Source organism: Nelusetta ayraudi, unplaced genomic scaffold, assembly GCF_046127955.1.
Source record: "Nelusetta ayraudi isolate G7.1 ecotype Tasmania unplaced genomic scaffold, CSIRO-AGI_Nayr_v1 ptg000031l, whole genome shotgun sequence".
Lineage (NCBI taxonomy): Eukaryota > Metazoa > Chordata > Actinopteri > Tetraodontiformes > Monacanthidae > Nelusetta > Nelusetta ayraudi.
Genome location: NW_027466081.1, coordinates 5,502,634 through 5,520,908, shown reverse-complemented (window position 1 = coordinate 5,520,908; position 18,275 = coordinate 5,502,634). Strand labels below are relative to the sequence as shown.

The 18,275-nt window shown below is 46.9% G+C and overlaps 1 protein-coding gene across 7 annotated transcripts in view; it reads left to right on the top strand.

Annotated features, from left to right (window-relative positions):
- The window catches only part of usp9 (ubiquitin specific peptidase 9), a 39,158-nt gene that overhangs the window by 12,826 nt on the left and 8,057 nt on the right, over positions 1 to 18,275 (top strand). For 5 of the 7 annotated variants that reach the window (XM_076031058.1, XM_076031060.1, XM_076031061.1 and 2 more), the window contains exons 10-37: positions 22 to 174; positions 623 to 727; positions 927 to 1,133; positions 1,230 to 1,366; positions 2,008 to 2,046; positions 5,530 to 5,663; positions 5,795 to 5,885; positions 6,159 to 6,272; positions 6,391 to 6,619; positions 7,647 to 7,742; positions 7,909 to 8,120; positions 9,185 to 9,425; positions 9,739 to 9,888; positions 10,103 to 10,223; positions 10,310 to 10,440; positions 11,078 to 11,356; positions 11,521 to 11,658; positions 12,136 to 12,273; positions 12,486 to 12,652; positions 12,756 to 12,864; positions 12,979 to 13,125; positions 13,208 to 13,354; positions 14,080 to 14,287; positions 14,387 to 14,607; positions 14,836 to 15,023; positions 15,119 to 15,292; positions 15,410 to 15,551; positions 16,395 to 17,151. In XM_076031058.1, the coding sequence (XP_075887173.1) occupies positions 22 to 174; positions 623 to 727; positions 927 to 1,133; positions 1,230 to 1,366; positions 2,008 to 2,046; positions 5,530 to 5,663; positions 5,795 to 5,885; positions 6,159 to 6,272; positions 6,391 to 6,619; positions 7,647 to 7,742; positions 7,909 to 8,120; positions 9,185 to 9,425; positions 9,739 to 9,888; positions 10,103 to 10,223; positions 10,310 to 10,440; positions 11,078 to 11,356; positions 11,521 to 11,658; positions 12,136 to 12,273; positions 12,486 to 12,652; positions 12,756 to 12,864; positions 12,979 to 13,125; positions 13,208 to 13,354; positions 14,080 to 14,287; positions 14,387 to 14,607; positions 14,836 to 15,023; positions 15,119 to 15,292; positions 15,410 to 15,551; positions 16,395 to 17,151 (4,975 nt within the window). The remainder of the gene's footprint in view (positions 1 to 21; positions 175 to 622; positions 728 to 926; positions 1,134 to 1,229; positions 1,367 to 2,007; positions 2,047 to 5,529; positions 5,664 to 5,794; positions 5,886 to 6,158; positions 6,273 to 6,390; positions 6,620 to 7,646; positions 7,743 to 7,908; positions 8,121 to 9,184; positions 9,426 to 9,738; positions 9,889 to 10,102; positions 10,224 to 10,309; positions 10,441 to 11,077; positions 11,357 to 11,520; positions 11,659 to 12,135; positions 12,274 to 12,485; positions 12,653 to 12,755; positions 12,865 to 12,978; positions 13,126 to 13,207; positions 13,355 to 14,079; positions 14,288 to 14,386; positions 14,608 to 14,835; positions 15,024 to 15,118; positions 15,293 to 15,409; positions 15,552 to 16,394; positions 17,152 to 18,275) is intronic. The other 2 variants (XM_076031063.1, XM_076031062.1) reach the window with 1 other exon arrangement.

Here is an 18,275-nt window from a genome sequence, read left to right as displayed (position 1 = left end):
TTGTGTTCGTCCCGCCTGCAGGAATGGATCCAGCAGAACCACATCCTGTCCATCGTGCTGCGGGACAGTCTGCACCAGCCGCAGTACGTGGAGAAGCTGGAGAAGATCCTTCGCTTTGTCATCAAGGAGAAAGCACTTACGATGCAGGATCTGGACAACATCTGGGCCGCGCAGGTGAGCCCCGCACCGCAGACAGAACCGACCAAGCAAGTCAGACGGAAGGGCTGCGGGCGTCACGTTGACGGCGGAGTTGCACAATATGACTTTTTTTTTTTTTTGTTGTGCAAGCAGAAAACCAGCATTAACCAAGAGATATTACAACTCTCATTATGACTACAATGCAAAAAACAGACCAAGTAGTTAATACAACTGTATTGCACAGTGCTAACTCACATTCGTGATGAGGTCCTCAACTGGCAATTTGGGAATTCTGGTATCCAGTGATGGCAGAAAGAAAGATTTTGTGTAAAACTCATTTATTAATATTGCACAACAGCAGCATACCTGCAACTCTTCTGTTTTTTTTTTTTCAGCGTAAGATGAGAAAATTGGCTTCGAAAATCATTTTCTTTCACTCCTCTGGCCGATTGTTTGACTTTTATCTCACCTTCTCTGTCTGCAGGCTGGAAAACACGAGGCGATCGTCAAGAATGTCCACGACCTCCTGGCCAAACTGGCGTGGGACTTCTCCCCCGAGCAGCTCGATCACCTCTTTGACTGTTTCAAGGTGAGTCCTGTTTGCACACCCAAAGCTCTGCCTTTCGTCGCGGCTCTTCCTGTTGGAACCGGTTAGTGGTGTTGGCTCTGATACCTTTTATTTTTGACGTCGGGTTGTTAACTCACCCGTGGAGTTGTGCACAAACAAAGCCGGTCACCCTCAGTTGTGAAACGTTGGTGTTTGTGCCCGGTTGTGTCTTATGGCGCAGGCGAGCTGGACCAACGCCAGCAAGAAGCAGCGCGAGAAACTGCTGGAGCTGATCCGGCGGCTGGCCGAGGACGACAAGGACGGCGTGATGGCCCACAAGGTCCTCAACCTGCTGTGGAACCTGGCGCACAGCGACGACGTGCCCGTGGACATCATGGATCAGGCGCTCAGCGCTCACATCAAGATCTTGGATTACAGCTGCTCCCAGGTGCGATGGCGATGGTTGAAATAGCGACTTGTGCGAAGTTTGTCATTGCCTTATTTTATGTTTTTTTTTGGTTTTTTTTGGGTCGTCTGGCTACAGGACAGAGACACCCAGAAGATCCAGTGGATAGATCGCTTTATAGAGGAGCTCCGAACCAACGACAAATGGGTGATCCCTGCACTGAAGCAGATCAGAGAAATCTGTAGCCTCTTCGGAGAAGCTCCTCAGAACCTGAGGTAAAGGACAAAAATACTACCTTTTGCACGACTGAATGTCTCTAGTAACGCGCATATAGTGAATTCTGCTAATCACGCGTAGAAGAGACTCTGAAGTTTTATCCACCTGACCAGCTGGAATTATTCCACCGCTGTACGACAATGCGTCTTCACTTCTCCGAGCGCTCTCGTTGCCATAATTGGCAGCCAGCAGGCCAGAGTTGGAGAGAAAATTTACCCAAAATTTGCGCATCAATGTAACTTTTAACAATATAAACACTACCGGTCAAAAGTTTGGACACACGCTGTGAATTGAATGTCTTCTCTTCCATTCTCGTGACTGTTGACATTGCAGTTTCTCACCGAAAGGCATCGGAACTACGTATGAACGAACATGGAATTGTCGGAAACAATAAAATTCTTCACAATAGCCACTTTTCATAAAAAGCGTATTTAGAGTTATTTAATGTGGTTTTTCTTTGCTGCATAATTGCATATATTTTGCTCATATATCTGATGTCTTGATTATCCATCTGCAGTGTAGAAAGTTGTATAGATAATGAGAAGTCGTGTCCAAACTTTTGACTGGTAGTGTTGCATCAAGTGGAATTACTCCTGGCCAACATGTACATTAGTAGAATACATGCCTGTTGTTTTTTCAGAAAGAAAATGCCAATTAACATACAAACGAACTTAGCCAGGTAAGTCGAGAGCCAATTCCAGGATTCTACCTGTTTCTGTGCCACGTCTAGCCTATCCTCCTCCTTGACATGTTTTTTTTTTGTTGTTTTTTTTTTTTACCGATGCGTTGCATCGAATGTGTATCCGTCATGAACTTGCTTAAGCAAAAAAAAAATCTTTCTTGGGGTTTCATCTCAAAACGACCTGCCGCCCCCCCCCCCCCCCCCCACCTCCCCCAGTTCCAACTAGCCACCTAACTGCCCATCAAAGCGGAGCAACACCGTCTTAATACTGCTTTTTCTGAGTGAAATTTATTTCGTACGCCGTCTGGTCCAGATGGCGTACGACTCAGAATCGCCAGACAAACGTCTGCGACATTTCGCAAGTGGTTACGGGGGAAACGCGTAACTGATGGGGGTAAAATGTGAAATATTTGCATCATTGTTTGGAGCCAGTCGATCTCACGGCTTGAGAAATGGTCTTTTGAGATGGAGCCCTCTTCTTCCTGATGCCGGCTTTTTTTCAGCAAAAAAAAATATGTACTCGATGCAAAAATGTCTGGGGTATTTTCTTGCCTTGTGCCCACATCTTTGCTGGAAGAATTTCCCTGCATGTCAATTTGCAAAAGACATTTGAAGAATTGGAGCAAATTCTGGATGGGTTAATTAGGGTGCTGATGATTCAGCCTGATCTGGACTTGCTTAAAAGCGGCTTTAATTCCTAATTTGAACACCAGTGTGTAACTGTGTGCTAATCACATTGATTTTTGAAAGAAACTGGTCTTTATCAAAGCCATTATTAGGTTTCACTTATTTAATTTATTTATTTTAATTAGGTTTTCCCTTTGTCTGCCGTTTGTCCAAATGTGTTTTTTTTTCTTTCGTAGCCTTTTTTTTTATAAAAAAAAAAAAGAAAAAAAAAAGGCATCCAATAAATGGAATGCAAAAGATGAAAAAAACAACATAATTTTGTTTATTAGGCCAATTGTTTAACATTGATTTTCGACCAAAGCAGCTTTAATGTGCAACTTGACCCGTGGGGAAACTCACTTCAGTCTTGAAGCTTAAAAAGAAATGGAAAAAAATGTATATCTACATATTGGCGCTCTTCCGTGTGGAAAACAAGGCAAGAAAACCCTCCTGCTGGTTCCTCTGCGACAGAAACAAACGCACCTTTTCGAACCGGGGTGTCGCACTTATTGTCGCTCCAGGCCGTCGTGGGGAAGCGAGGGAAAACTCATCAAGGGTCGGTCGATGGTGCGCAGATGCTTTCGTTCTTTTGGAAACTTGTCTGGTCTCCTGGGTTGCAACACAAACGCACTTTCGCGCGGCGAGAACGGCACGGGAACAAAAACTGGCTTTGCAACGAGAAAATTCAAGTCTATTTTTCGGGGATAAGTGGTGCAAGTCAAACAGCCGCTGTGATGTTTTCTCAGGTTTCCATGTAAGTGATGTGGTGTTGTAATGCACACCATCATCTGCAACTGGTGAAACCTGTTGGATTGATTGATTATTTTTTTTTTTTTAATCGTCCCAAGTTGCTGTTTGACAGCGTTCCGACAGGCCAGAAGGTCACGTCAGTTCTCCCTGCCGCGTTGTGCGTCTTCTATGACCGCGGCGCCGCACTGGATACTCACGGTGAATCATCATCATTCGCGATGTCCTTGCGGCCTCAATAAAAGCTGTGCGATAACGCGGCCTAGCTAGCGCGACCGCCGCATGGAAGTGTTTGCACTTCAATCAAGGACGGGAAGAGCACTTTGCCGCTGTTGACTCCCAACGGCTCGACCTCACCGCCCGGCGACATTGCGACGCGTCGGCATTCGTAAGCGAGCGAGTCAGGGTTGGGAATTGAGGGCAGAGGCACTTGTGCGGGAAGCCGGCGGCATTTTGGTTTTGAGAAGAATAATAAGCAGTAGGCGGCAGCCGCCGCGACTTCCGCCAGAAGAAACAAATGCGCAACGCGAAGAAAGCCTCCAGATCCGTTTGGAAGTCTTTAGGCTTCTGAAGGCAAACCAAGTGGGAGAAGCGCCACGCTGAAAAGTTAAGAGCGGAACTCTGCAAGCCGGCATTTCAAAGCGCTCTGTCTGAGGCAGTGTTTCCACCTCGACCTGACCTTTGACCCACCTTGTGTGAGGAGTTCAGGTGCCGATTGTAGGTGACTGGCTGTCATTGGATTAGAAGACTGAGGTGATTTGGACGTGAGCAGAGGAAGGAGAGGTGGTGCAAGGATGCTTCCACCAATGCATTGCCAGGCAGGTCACCTAGAGCAGTGTTTCTCAACTGCTGGGTCGCGGCACAAATGTGGGTCGTGGCTTCATGGGCAATTCCCCCCCCAAAATTCGAGAGCTGTGGAATAAATTTGGGTCGCGATTTCATTGTAAGGAATAAAAATGTGCATCCTGAGACTCCAGCAGTTGATAAATAGGGCTAGGCAACCTTTTTGACTGACTCACCCACCTCATAGGAGGAAAAAATCTATCATGGGATATGTAGAAAATGTGCTTTAGTGTCAATTGAAAAAAGAAAGCAAATTTACGACAAAATCAGTGTCTTTGAAGCCCCCACGGTATTTAGCTCTTGAAATGTCTCTTAAAACACTGAGACACTGGATGGAATTCAGCTATTTTATGCCCGACTTACTACTAATATAATTTCTTCAAGTTTCGGTGGGCCGGATTGAAAAGCTAAGCGGGCCGCATTTGGCCCCTGGACCGTAGTTTGCCCATGCCTGAGCTAGAGGAAGACCGGAGAGGTTAATGGGTGAAGTGAAAAAGGGACGTAAAATGAGTTGGTGAGACGGAGGCAGGTGATTGGCTGTGAGAACGCATCGGCTGCAGACTCGTCAGCGTGCCGGTTGCAACGTCACAATTTCGATTCCTTCCTGTCCGCACGTTTCCACAGTTCCGTATTACATAACATGCGACCCGTATGGCAGTGATTTCATTTCTGGCCATTGTTCTTGGTGTTGCCATTCAGATGGCGCTACTCCACCCTGTAACACCCTGGAAGGAGCCATCACTCCATTTTTATTGCGGTTCTCAAATTGCATTTTAAATGAACAGCGACGACCTTTTCCTCGGCGCGTTGGATTTCTTCGGTGTAAGACGACAACGACGACGACGACGTCCTTCTTTTTGCTTCGTTCCGAGCTTTTACCGTCGATTTTCGGACGGCTCCCGTCCTCACCGGCGCCGGGCTCAGATTTGTCATCATTCTCATGCGAACCTGTGGTTCGTTGGGCCAGGTTCTTTTCTCGCAAGCCCTGAGTTTGTCGCTTGACGCTACGAGCTGCTTCCTAATCGTCTTCCAATCGGTCACGAATCAAATTGTGCTGTGTTTATGTGTTAATCGGAGAGTATTTCGCTATGAAAACGTATGCGGCGTCGTCCTGATTCTCAGTCCGCTCTCAGTCCCGCCTGCCGTCTTACAAGCTCTTCTTTTTCTCTTCTTCCTCTGTGTGTCTCCTTCTCACCTCCCTCCCTCTCGCTCTCGGGCTTCCAGTCAAACCCAGAGAAGCCCCCACGTTTTTTACCGCCACGACCTGATCAACCAGCTGCAGCATAACCATTCTCTGGTGACCCTGGTCGCAGAGAACCTCTCGGCCTACATGGAGACGATGAGGCAGTTCTGCAAAGGTACGTTACGCAACCCCGCTTTTTTTGTTTTCTTTTTCCCTCAAGTCTCTCATTTCTAAGCGTAGCGAATGGCTGAGATTTGCTTTGTCTTTAATGTGAGCATGATATATATATATTTTTTTCTTTTACAGAAGAACAAGCCGAGTTTGACCCGCAGACGGTCAGACCAGGAAGTCGCTACAGCCACGTGCAGGAAGTGCAGGAACGACTAAACTTCTTGAGGTGCGACATCATCAGACTTAAGTTGCTCATAAATTATGCTGTAAAAATTCAGCGACCTTAAAAAATTGGAGGGCAAATCCTAATTCCACAAGATCCGCTACGATAAATGACTCTTTGCATCCTGTGGTTGTCAACGAGGGTCGTCAGAACCGCTGGCGTTGAATGTCATGTTGTCATGTTTTGTTTTCTTGCCTTGAGTTTGTTAGTGTCCAACGGTGACCTTTCCACCCCCCTCCACCCCCCCCCCCCACCCCCCGTCTGTGTGTTGGCCAGGTTCCTGCTGAAAGACGGCCAGCTGTGGCTGTGCGCCCCCCAGGCCAAGCAGATCTGGAAGTGTCTGGCCGAGAACGCCGTGTTCCTCTGCGACCGCGAGGCCTGCTTCAAATGGTACTGGCTGATTTTTCTCCATTCTGTCTTTTTTTTTTTTAAGAAAGTCATCAGCTGGCGGACTTTGATTTTGATTGTTCCTCCTCCCTTCATCCCAAAAAAAAAAAAAAAAAAAAAGGTACTCAAAGCTGATGGGGGACGAGCCGGACCTCGACCCGGACATCAACAAGGACTTTTTCGAGAACAACGTCCTGCAGTTGGACCCGTCCCTCCTGACGGAGAACGGCATGAAGTGCTTCGAGAGGTTCTTCAAGGCTGTCAACTGCAGGGAAGGCAAGCTGGTGGCCAAGCGGCGGGCCTACATGATGGATGACCTGGAATTAATAGGCTTGGACTACCTCTGGAGGGTGAGGAGATTGGTCACAGAGGCCAGTGACGCCGGTGCTTTTGCTGTTTTTTAGGGCTGCAACAATTAGTCGACCCAAGCGATTACGTCGACGACATAAATTTGTCGATGCAAAACTTTTACCGTCGTTAGGTCGACGCTAGCTGCTAACTCTGTGAAGCTCGCCTAGCATTTCATTGTAGCGCTAACACCTTAAATGCTGACACTCCGGAGTCGCTGCATCATCACGCACCACAGGGAGGAGTTCACAAACGACAAGGATAGATATTTTTTTGAATGACATGCCTTTTTTTTTGGAACAAGCTAGCTTAGCGAATGATAGTTCACTTTGGTAAATCACTTATCAACTGTGCTATTTAGGACATGTTAATTCAATATTTAAGTTGTAAGAAATCTGTTTAAGGTATTTAACTGTGATAAACATTGCATATACCATTTAAATTGTGAATTAATATACCTATGATATTTTATGTTGAAAAATACATTGGGCGTCATTATTTTGATATATTTGTTTAAAAACGTATGCTGTCAGAGTACAACAGTATAAGATGTGAAGATTTAAGCAAGTTAATCAGAATTCCAAAATAGGTGATGAAAATAAAGAAGATAATCGTGATTAATTAACAAATCGAAACAATAATCTATAGATTAATCGACAACAAAAATAATCGTTAGTTGCAGCCCTGCTCTTTTTTTGGACTTTTCTTTTGCAACGGTTTTTCCCCTTAAATTTCTGACATCAAAAATAGGCTGTTCATTTTGTTTTATCAGCATTTTGGGTTGTGTCAAGATAGAATTTTTCTTTTCTTTTTTTTTTCTTTTAGCAGGGAAGCAGGTGGGTGTTGTAGATTGGCCGTTAGTGGACCTCCTTTTGACAGAAGTGCTTAGAAAACGAGAGTGTGTAATTGGTTGCACTTAAACTCAATCAAACAAGGGCTTCATTTATCCAACGAAGCTTTTGTCTTCGCACATGAATGAAGCCAGGGCAAAACTGACGGTGACGTTTGCCCCGCTGTCGTCTCTCCCAGGTGGTGATACAAGGAAGTGACGACATTGCCAGTCGAGCGATAGACCTGCTGAAAGAAATTTACACAAACCTCGGACCAAAACTGCAAGTCAATCAGGTAAAGCTCGGCTGCAGTGTGAAACGTGCATTTCAATGCGGTGCCCGGAGTCCCTCGAACTCGAGGTCTTCAATACTCAGGAGATCTGATTAAAGCAACAACAACAACAACAAAAAAAAAAAACCCAGCAACTCTCTTTTCCGCTCCGTCTTCTCCTCCCCCGCAGGTGGAAATTCACGAGGATTTCATCCAGTCGTGTTTCGACCGTCTCAAGGCCTCCTACGACACCCTGTGCGTGTTGGACGGAGACAAGGACAGTATCAACTGCGCCCGGCAAGAGGCCATCCGCATGGTGCGCGTCCTCACCGTGCTCAAGGAGTACATCAACGAGTGCGACAGCGACTACCACGAGGAGAGGACCATCCTGCCCATGTCACGGTACGCCTGGCGCCGCCGCCGTGCGCTCTTAATAGGCTTTGAGAGAAGAACCGCACGTCTACCGGTGGGAGGTTTTGACGAGGAAAACAATTTGCAGTACGACGCCGACTGTGCCGAATTAACCCACACGGTTATTGTCTTAATCCTCCACCCACTGCTGCTGCAGCTGCACACCTGATTTCCCTTTTTATTGCGTGTAATGCTTAAGAATTACCAGAAGCCGTTTGCTGCAGTGTTATTGCCACCTTTTTGTCCTGAAAATATCATCTGCCGATAAATGCAGTTCTCTCCTACCTGTGGCGCATTTAGTTCTCAACATAACTTATGCCCAAAGCAGCACATCCAATAATTAGCATGTAGCTTTGTCATAGGTTAACATGCTTAGCTGAATGAGGTGTCATCATAAGGTATAAATTATTATTGGCACATGGCTATTTTGAGATGTTATTTTTCGTACCTTTACATGTTTCAACGGTAGTTTCCCGTGCCTGGGTGGTGGTTGTGCAACGTGCATTTATTATACACCAACACCAGCTTATGTAAACTACCAGTCAAAAGTTAGGACGCACCCTATGAATTGAATGTCTTTTCTTTCATTCTCATGACCATTGACATGTCGGCTTTTCACTGAAGGCATCAAAACTGCGTATGAACACACATGGAATTAGGTAGGAAACAATAAAAGAGTAAAACAACTCAAACACGGTTTATACTTAAATTCTTCAAAATAGCCATAAGAAGCAGATTTAGTTTGTTCTTGTTCATATGTTGTCCAACCTTTTGACTGGTAGCGAATATAGTTATAAACAAAAAGCGTTAATAAATATTAGTAACATGCTTATACTATGATCACTGCACTATTGCTGCGGCTGTGGTCGTACAGTTGTTTATTTGCACTGCACTGTTCCTGCAGTAGGACTCCACCTCTACCGTAGAGCACAACCAAAATTAGCATTCAGCCTCGTCAAACAGTTGTTTATATGCTGATTCTGGGCACTGCGCTAGAATGCTTAAATTGAAACCTTAACAATTTGCCTTTTTGTTTCCTTCCTCCGCCGTTGCAGGGCGTTCCGCGGGAAGCACATCACGTTGATCGTCCGCTTCCCCAACCAGGGGCGCCAGGTGGACGACCTGGACATCTGGTCGCACACCAACGACACAATCGGCTCGGTCCGCCGGGGGATCCTCAACCGGATCAAGGCCAATGCCGCGCACACCAAGATCGAGCTCTTCATCGGGGGCGAGGTGGTGGACCCGGCCGACGACCGCAAGCTGATTGGCCAGCTCAATTTAAAGGACAAAACGGTGAGCGCGTGCGTCAACGTGGCTGCTGGTGAAGGATGAGAAAATGATGATGTAAAAAATGGTGGTGCAAGATGGCAGCTAACCAGGAGCAAGACCCTTATTGCTCTATGTATATTCTTATCTATATATATGTATATGTATAATGTATTTCTGGGCAGTATGTGCAGCTTTTACCAATACAAAAATCACAAATCAAGCCATATTTTACACACTGGGACCTTTAAATCTTAAAAATTGTCTTTAAAAATAACTCATAAATCCAGTTGATTTGTCCGCTCATTAACTTTGAGTGCTCTATTTTTTTTTTTTGCAGCTGATCACGGCCAAGCTGACCCAGGTGAGCGCCAACATGCCCTCCAGCCCAGACAGCTCGTCCGACTCCTCCACCGGCTCTCCCGGTAACCACGGCAACCACTACAGCGACGGGCCCAACCCGGAGGTGGAGAGCTGTCTTCCCGGCGTGGTGAGTTCACTGCGTGCACGACGCGAGACGGTGGCTTTCATGCAGCGGAGTCATTTTTGTAGGCCTATGTAAGGCCAAATTGTGTTTCAGTTAAATCATGAATCTCAGAGAAAAACACTCTGACAGGTATTGAAGTGAACGTTCTGCGCCTCTGACCCTCTGCTGAGGTTTGTTGTGTTGAGTCACCAGCAATTCTGTCTCTTCTCTTCGGCAGATTATGTCACTGCATCTGCGCTACATCTCTTTCCTGTGGCAAGTGGCCGACCTGGGCTGCAACCTCAACATGCCGCTCCTCCGAGACGGCGCCCGGGTCCTCATGAAACTCATGCCCCCAGGTTCGCCACAGTCAAGTCAATACGATGCTAAAAACACGCAGCAGTGTTTCCTCATGGGCTCACTCGTACCTCTTCTCCGCCCTCAGACAACACTACAGTGGAGAACCTGCGAGCTGTCTGCCTGGACCACGCCAAGCTGGGCGAGAACAGCCTCAGCCCGTCGCTCGACTCCAGATTCTTTGGCCCCTCCCCCTCACAAGTGCTCTACCTCATTGAGGTGGGTCGCAGCGACCTTCTGCAGTAGTGGAAAAGAAAATCTTTTTACACTTAATGCATTGGTGGTGTACTGTGTTGCACCAAGGATCAAGTATCCTAGTGCAGTTTATTTCAGTGCAGTCACCACATGCTGCACGTGCACTCATCCATCCAGCTCAGAACTTGACCACTTTGTCAAAATATAAGAGCAAGGAATTTAGTTGTCTTACTAACAATGAACAACCACATAATTTCCATTTGTTTGTGTGCTTCTGATGCAGCCAAACCTTTTAAAATGCAAAATCTGACCAATATTTATTGACAATCATTGAGATTGAGTAAGATTTTATGGCTACCAGCCCCAAAGCCTCTTTCCACCACTGTATACTGTGGCTTGTTTTTTTTTTTGTGCTTGTTTTTTTTTTCCAACTAGAAGTGTTTCCAAGGGAAGTGTGCTATTGTGAAATGGTTTTGCGTGTTGCAAGCAATGCTGAGTCTCTGCCGGCAGCCACATTTTACATTACTAAAGGAAACTTCTCATTTTAAAAAAAGAAAATAAATCAAAAATATTTATCTGGTTGTATTTAAAACTTTTTTCCCCCCAACTTATAACAAACCCTATTTTCTCTTTCTGTTTCCGTTTGACGCCGTCCTTCCAGGTTGTTTATGCCCTGCTGATGCCAGCCAGTGCCACACTGGGCGAAGACGCCAGCGACTTCCAGTACAACTTCCTCAAGAGCGGCGGGCTCCCCCTGGTGCTGAGCATGCTGACCAGGAACAACTTCCTCCCGTCCACCGACATGGAGACCCGGCGCGGGGCCTACCTCAACGCGCTCAAGATCGCCAAGCTCCTCCTCACCGCCGTCGGCTTCGGCCACGTGAAGGCCGTGGCCGAGGCCTGCCAACCCAACGCCGAGGGCAACATTCCTGTGTCGCCGGTTAGGCTGCGCCCCGTAACACAAGGCGGACACATTCTGGAAGGACCGGTTTCTAGCGAGCTGTGTATGTCTGACATGCTTTTTTTTTTCCCCTCCTCCTCCTATTTCTTCTACTCCACCTGGTACCTGCACTCCCCCCCTCCACCCTCCCCCCCTCCCTGCAGATCAACCAGGCCACTCACGACCAGGCGCTCGTCCTCCAGAGCGCCCTGCAGAACATCCCGAACCCCGCCTCCGAGTGCATGCTGCGCAACGTAGCCATCCGCCTGGCCCAGCAGATCTCTGATGAAGTCACAGAAAACGTGAGGAACTGACATGGGTTTATTTCTTATTTATTTCATATGACACGAGCTGCGTTTCCATCAGTTTTTAGCAAAACAAAAGCGATATTTCTAAAATTTCGACAAAGTGCAATTGCGATTTGCAGTCGTTATCATTGATTGGTGGGAAGCGCATAAGCCGTATTTCTCGTAAAAATGGTCCCCCAAAAATTCTCGTAATTTTTTGCGGGACGTAGTTCCCATAATATTACGAGAACTACATTTGCTTTTGTTTGTTTACGTTTGTCGTAAAACCTTTTAGCGATATTTGAGAGGTTTTTCAAAGTTTTTTTTATTGCGATATTTAAGTTTTGCACAATTCTGGGGCTAATGGAAACGCAGCTGGAGTCAACGTTACGACATGAATACATGCATTTTTGACACAAACTCATCGAGATGTAGAATCTATTTTTGTCTTTGTCTATCAATGATTAATGGGGCTTTTGTGTTTTTTGCCAGAATTTCTTCCAGGCGTCAAAGTACATCCCAGACATTTGCGTGATCCGAGCGGTACAGAAAATAGTTTGGGCTTCTGGCTGCGGCACGGTGCAGCTCGTCTTCAGCTCCAACGAGGAGATCAGCAAGATATACGAGAAGGTGAGGAGCGGCGGCTTTGATTGGTTCCCTCGGTGGCGTTAGAACGCATTTTCTTCCGACGTCGAAGCATTTAAATAACTGGGCAGGAATTCAATAGCAAGAAGGTCACTGGCGCTCAGCCGAGGGATTTCACTTATATTTTGGAAGGCTGAATACTTAAAAAAAAATTTTTTTCCCTCTTTTCATCTCTATGCATTTCTTTCTCCCGCCAGACAAACGCAGCCAAGGAGCCGGACGGCGAGGACGAGCAGGTGTGTTGCGAGGCCTTAGAAGTGATGACGCTGTGTTTCGCCCTTATGCCCACGGCCTTGGACACGCTCAGCAAGGAGAAGGCCTGGCAGACCTTCATCATTGACTTGCTGCTACACTGCCACAGCAAGTGAGTGCGCCTGGGAAGCTGCGTAAAATGACAGCGTGACTGAGTTACAGCTCTGCGCCGTGATGATGATGACTTATTTTTTTTCTTGATTTGCGTGAAACAGGTCTGTACGTCAGATGGCCCAGGAGCAGTTCTTCCTGATGGCGACCAGGTGTTGCATGGGCCACAGGCCCCTCCTCTTCTTCATCACCCTCCTCTTCACAGTGCTGGGCGTAAGTTTTTCTTTTTTATGTTTTCTTTATTGTGCCTTGTTTTCTTACCACTCACGAGTAGTTGAGGTATTAAAAGAAGAAAAAGCCAAATTTCAATCCTTGTATCGCCACCAGAGCACAGCCAAGGAGCGAGCCAAGCACGCCGGGGACTACTTCACCCTACTCAGGCATCTGCTGAACTATGCCTACAACAGCAACATCAACCTGCCCAACGCCGAGGTGCTGCTCAACAACGAGATCGACTGGCTGAAGAGGATAAGGGTAAAGCTGCGTCGCAAAAATCGCACCCGCCGATGTCCTTAAAAACCCGTTTGAGATAGTAAAACCTTGTGCTCGTGCTTAGGACGAAGTCAAAAGAACAGGAGAGACCGGCGTGGAGGAGACCATCCTGGAGGGCCACCTCGGAGTCACCAAGGAGCTGTTAGCCTTCCAGACGCCGGAGAAGAAATATTACATCGGTTGTGAGAACGGAGGAGCGAATCTCATTAAGGTACGGATCCACCGCAATTGCCCCCCACACACACACAGAGGCCATGGTGCATCTCGTTTAGCTTGTGACTAAGCAGAGGTGGCAAAGGCATTTACATTACTTAAGTAAAAGCAGATACTTGTGTAAAAAGTCCTGATTTAATTCCTTTACTCAAGTTAAAGTACTTGTATGTATTTAAGCAAAAGTAAAAATTATATTTTTGTCATTAAACAAGCAATACATTTGATCATTTTGCAAAAGTTTTGATAGTCATTTGGACTGAACAGGCAAGAGGTGTTGCATGAGTATCTTGATACTTTTTAACAGCTTTGGTTTTTTTCTTTTTTTAACCGCAGCAGAACCAAACTGAAATCAGTAAAAAGCCATTATTGGATGTTCACACTTCTGATGTTGTTTTTTCTCTGCACTGCTCTGAAAATGTACTGAACAGTGACCCCAAAGCGGAGGTTCTGGAAAATAATTTCTCTCTAAAATATCTAGTTTTATAATCAAGTACACAGCAGCATAGTTCAAGTAGCTCCAGTTCAAGCAGCAACAACTGAAGTAATGAGTGAATTACTTACAGAAATTGCCTTTAAAACACAAAAGCAACACACATGATTTTTCCAATGTAAGGAAATACCTGAAGTACAACAGTACAATAATAACAAGACAATAACAATGTATTTGTACTGTGTTACACCACTGTGACTGAAAAAGCCTCTCTGCCGCTTCTCCCTGACAAGGAGCTCATCGACGACTTCATCTTCCCGGCGTCCAACGTCTACCTCCAGTACATGAAGAGCGGGGAGTTCCCCACCGAGCAGGCCATCCCGGTGTGCAGCACCCCGGCCTCCATCAACGCCGGCTTCGAGCTGCTGGTGGCCCTGGCCGTGGGCTGCGTACGCAACCTTAAGCAAATCGTCGACACCCTGACCGACATGTACTACCTGGGTAGGCGTGCGCTTCTTCCTTTCCCTCCACCGAGGCACCGTCAGTGTGAGGAGGAGTCATCACTAGTTGTTTCCCTCCCTGCCTCCCTCCCTCCCTCAGGCTGCGAGACGCTCACCGAGTGGGAGTACCTGCCCCCCGTGGGGCCGCGGCCCAACAAGGGCTTCGTCGGCCTGAAGAACGCCGGCGCCACCTGCTACATGAACTCGGTCATCCAGCAGCTCTACATGATCCCGCCCATCAGGAACGGGATCCTGGCCATCGAGGGCACGGGCACCGACGTGGACGACGACATGTCAGGCGACGAGAAGCAGGAGAACGAGGTGAAGGAGGCTGCTGCCTTGTCAACCGTTGTCAGTCTGTCTGTCTCTGTCAGTCAGCAAGTATGATAATTCTCTATCTATAGGTTGTGCAAGGTCAGGGAAAAGTTTTCCTTTTTTCTCCCTATCTCATCCACCACTTGGTTTTTAGTGTCGTATCCTTGAGGTGTACCACTGCAGATGTGCATTTTGTTCACGTTTTGCCTTTTGCGTCTCTCTTCTCTCCCGCAGAGCAACGTCGATCCCCGTGACGAGGTCTTCAGCTACCATCACCAGTTTGATGACAAGCCCTCCAGCAAGTCGGAGGACAGGAAGGAGTACAACATCGGGGTGCTGCGCCACCTGCAGGTCATCTTCGGCCACCTGGCAGCGTCCAGGCTGCAGTACTACGTCCCGAGGGGGTTCTGGAAACAGTTCAGGTAAAAAAAAAAAAAAATCATTGCTGTGATCAGTTGTGCCTCTATTTTCTTAATATCATCACTCGCTGACCCCATTATTTTGCGTGCTATTTCAGGTTATGGGGTGAGCCGGTGAACTTGAGGGAACAGCACGACGCGCTTGAGTTTTTCAACTCTCTGGTGGACAGTCTGGACGAAGCTTTGAAGGCTCTCGGCCACCCCGCCATGCTCAGCAAGGTGCTAGGAGGCTCCTTCGCCGACCAGAAGATCTGTCAGGGATGCCCACATAGGTAAAGAGAGCGCCACCTATCAACCTCAAACGCATCACTGCAAGCATTTAAATGAAAACTTGCAAATTTGAAATTGTTGACCGTTTGTTTCGTCCTCTTCCTGTTGTCTTTTTAAAGATACGAGTGCGAGGAGTCTTTCACAACCCTCAACGTTGACATCAGAAACCACCAGAACCTTTTGGACTCCATGGAGCAGTACGTCAAAGGGGACCTGCTGGAAGGGGCCAACGCTTACCACTGTGAGAAGTGCAACAAGAAGGTGAGAAAGCCGCTACACACAGAGCCACTTTCTGGTCGCCGGCCAGGACACAATAAAACTTCCTAATGGGGGGAAGCAGAGGAAGCGATGACGACTGGACCACCAGCAGTCCAAAGTGTCTGCAATAAGCAGACTGTGCAGCTCGTCTTTTCTTTTTTACAGAATTTCTGTAAGAAAAGTTTTGAACATCCAAATTTGAGAACTTTGGCAAGGATGGTGGCGTCAAAATTGAATTTGAAATGTATAATATTGTATACGTTTATTTATTAGCAATAACAGACATAGAATCAATGTGTAGCTTATGCTAGTTAAAGTAACATCCCAAGAAGAATTCAAATAATTTGCTGGTAGTCCAGCAGACTACTACTACTAGCCAAGTAGTATTAGTCTGCTTGATGGGAATTCGCTGATAACTGCTAAAATTAATTTTAGTTCTCATTAGCTGCGTATCCATCACCCCGAGAATTGCCCAAAACCTAAATATCGCAATAAAAAAACAGTAATGGAAACGCTTAAACTTCGCAAAACCTCTCAAATATCGCAAAAAGATTTGTGTGCTCTCATGAGGTGACATATCGATATATAGGTATGTAACAAAAGTGTCATGGAAACACTTTTTTTCACATTTACACATCACCGAACGTGACGTACGGAGTCGCGTGACCAGTTCACGTCAAGTGAAAATGGTGCGTTATGTTTGGACGGAAGGAGGAGATGGAATATTTTTTACAAGTAATCAAAAATAAAAATAAAACAACCAGGCACTTATTTTACGAAAAACTGTAATGGAAACGCAGCTACTTACTTGTGAAAGAGTCGTGACGCTTGCGCTGCCCCCCGCAGGTGGACACGGTGAAGCGGCTGCTGATCAAGAAGCTGCCGCCCGTCCTGGCCATCCAGCTCAAGCGCTTCGACTACGACTGGGAGCGGGAGTGCGCCATCAAGTTCAACGACTACTTCGAGTTCCCGCGGGAGCTGGACATGGAGCCGTACACGGTGGCCGGCGTGGCCAAGCTGGAGGGCGACGACGTCAACCCGGAGAACCAGGTGATCCAGCAGAACGAGCCCTCGGAGCCCACGCCGCCGGGCAGCTCCAAGTACCGCCTGGTGGGTGTGCTGGTGCACTCGGGCCAGGCCAGCGGCGGACACTACTACTCGTACATCATCCAGCGGAACGGCGGCGACGGCGAGAAGAACCGGTGGTACAAGTTCGACGACGGCGACGTGACCGAGTGCAAGATGGACGACGAGGAGGAGATGAAGAACCAGTGCTTCGGCGGCGAGTACATGGGCGAGGTGTTCGACCACATGATGAAGCGCATGTCGTACCGGCGGCAGAAGCGCTGGTGGAACGCCTACATCCTCTTCTACGAGCGCATGGACTCGCTGGACAAGGACAACGAGCTGGTCAAGTACATCTCGGAGTTGACCATCTCCTTCACCAAGCCCCACCAGGTCAAGATGCCCGGCGTCATCGAGTGCAGCGTGCGCAAGCAGAACGTCCAGTTCATGCACAACCGAATGCAATACAGCCTGGAATATTTCCAGTTCATTAAGAAACTTCTGACCTGTAACAGTGTCTATTTAAACCCTCCTCCAGGTAGGAACCTCTTTTTGCGTTCTCACTCTGATACTGCTGGGTGTGTTGTTTTTCCTTCCAGGTGCATTTGCTACAAATTTGTTCCAACCCCTTTTAAAGGTTAAGTGTGCAATATTGCGAGACTTCGAGGAAGAAATGGCGACATCAAGTGGTTACATTGATACAAATATGTTCCAATCCTTAAAGGTTAAGTTTGTAATGTTTTGAGATTTTGAGGAAGAAACGGAGACATGAAGTGGTTATTTTGATATAGCGACATCGGGTGCTTACACGGATACAAATTTGTTAAAACCCTTACAGGTGAGGTGTGTAATATTTCGAGATTCTGAGGAAGAAACAGCGACATCAAGTGGTTACATTGATACAAATATCGTCCAATCCTTAAAGGTTAATAAGTGTGTAATATGTAGAGATTTTGAGGAAGAAACATCGTCTATTTATTCTCCCTCCCCCTCCTAAGCTTGTCAGTGAGCTACGGTGGCCTGCGCACCCAAACCTGGATATCTCGTCCACCTTCTTCTTCTTCTTCGTCGTCGGTTTATTTGAAGACACAAGACGAGAGACGTCCCTCCTGTGCTACTTCTGCTTACTCCGCTTTTCTGGAGGTACTGGAAGTCGGCCCTTTATGGTGTCACAGAGGGCCGACTTCCAGGAGATTCAGAGGTTTTTGGCATCGCTGTGTAAACAAAGGGCTCAATGCGCTGTTTTCTGTATCGGTAGAGCTTATTTCTGATTATGCTCAGCCGAGTCATGGATGAAAAAGAATCCATATTTAGTTGTGGGAATAATATGGGCCCTTTAATGTTCTTCCATTGCTCATAGCTACTCTAATGGGGTCGAGAAGCGGCCAGCAATGCTTTTTTTTTTTTTTTTTTTAAGTCTGCTTTGCATTTCAAAGGTTGGAGTTGCAGTGATTTCATCAGAATTCTCCGGCTGGGTTTTTTTTTTTTTTTTTCGTCTACGCGGGCCCCAAAATGACTGCATTAATATTTGAAGAAGTGATGTCCACGAGGCGCCGGTTCTCGGAGCTGCAGCGAAGTGCTCCGTCTCTTTAATTCATCCCTGGACGGAGGCAGAAGCGAGGAACGTGTCACTGAAAGCTGATGTTTGTAAAGCGGTCGCTC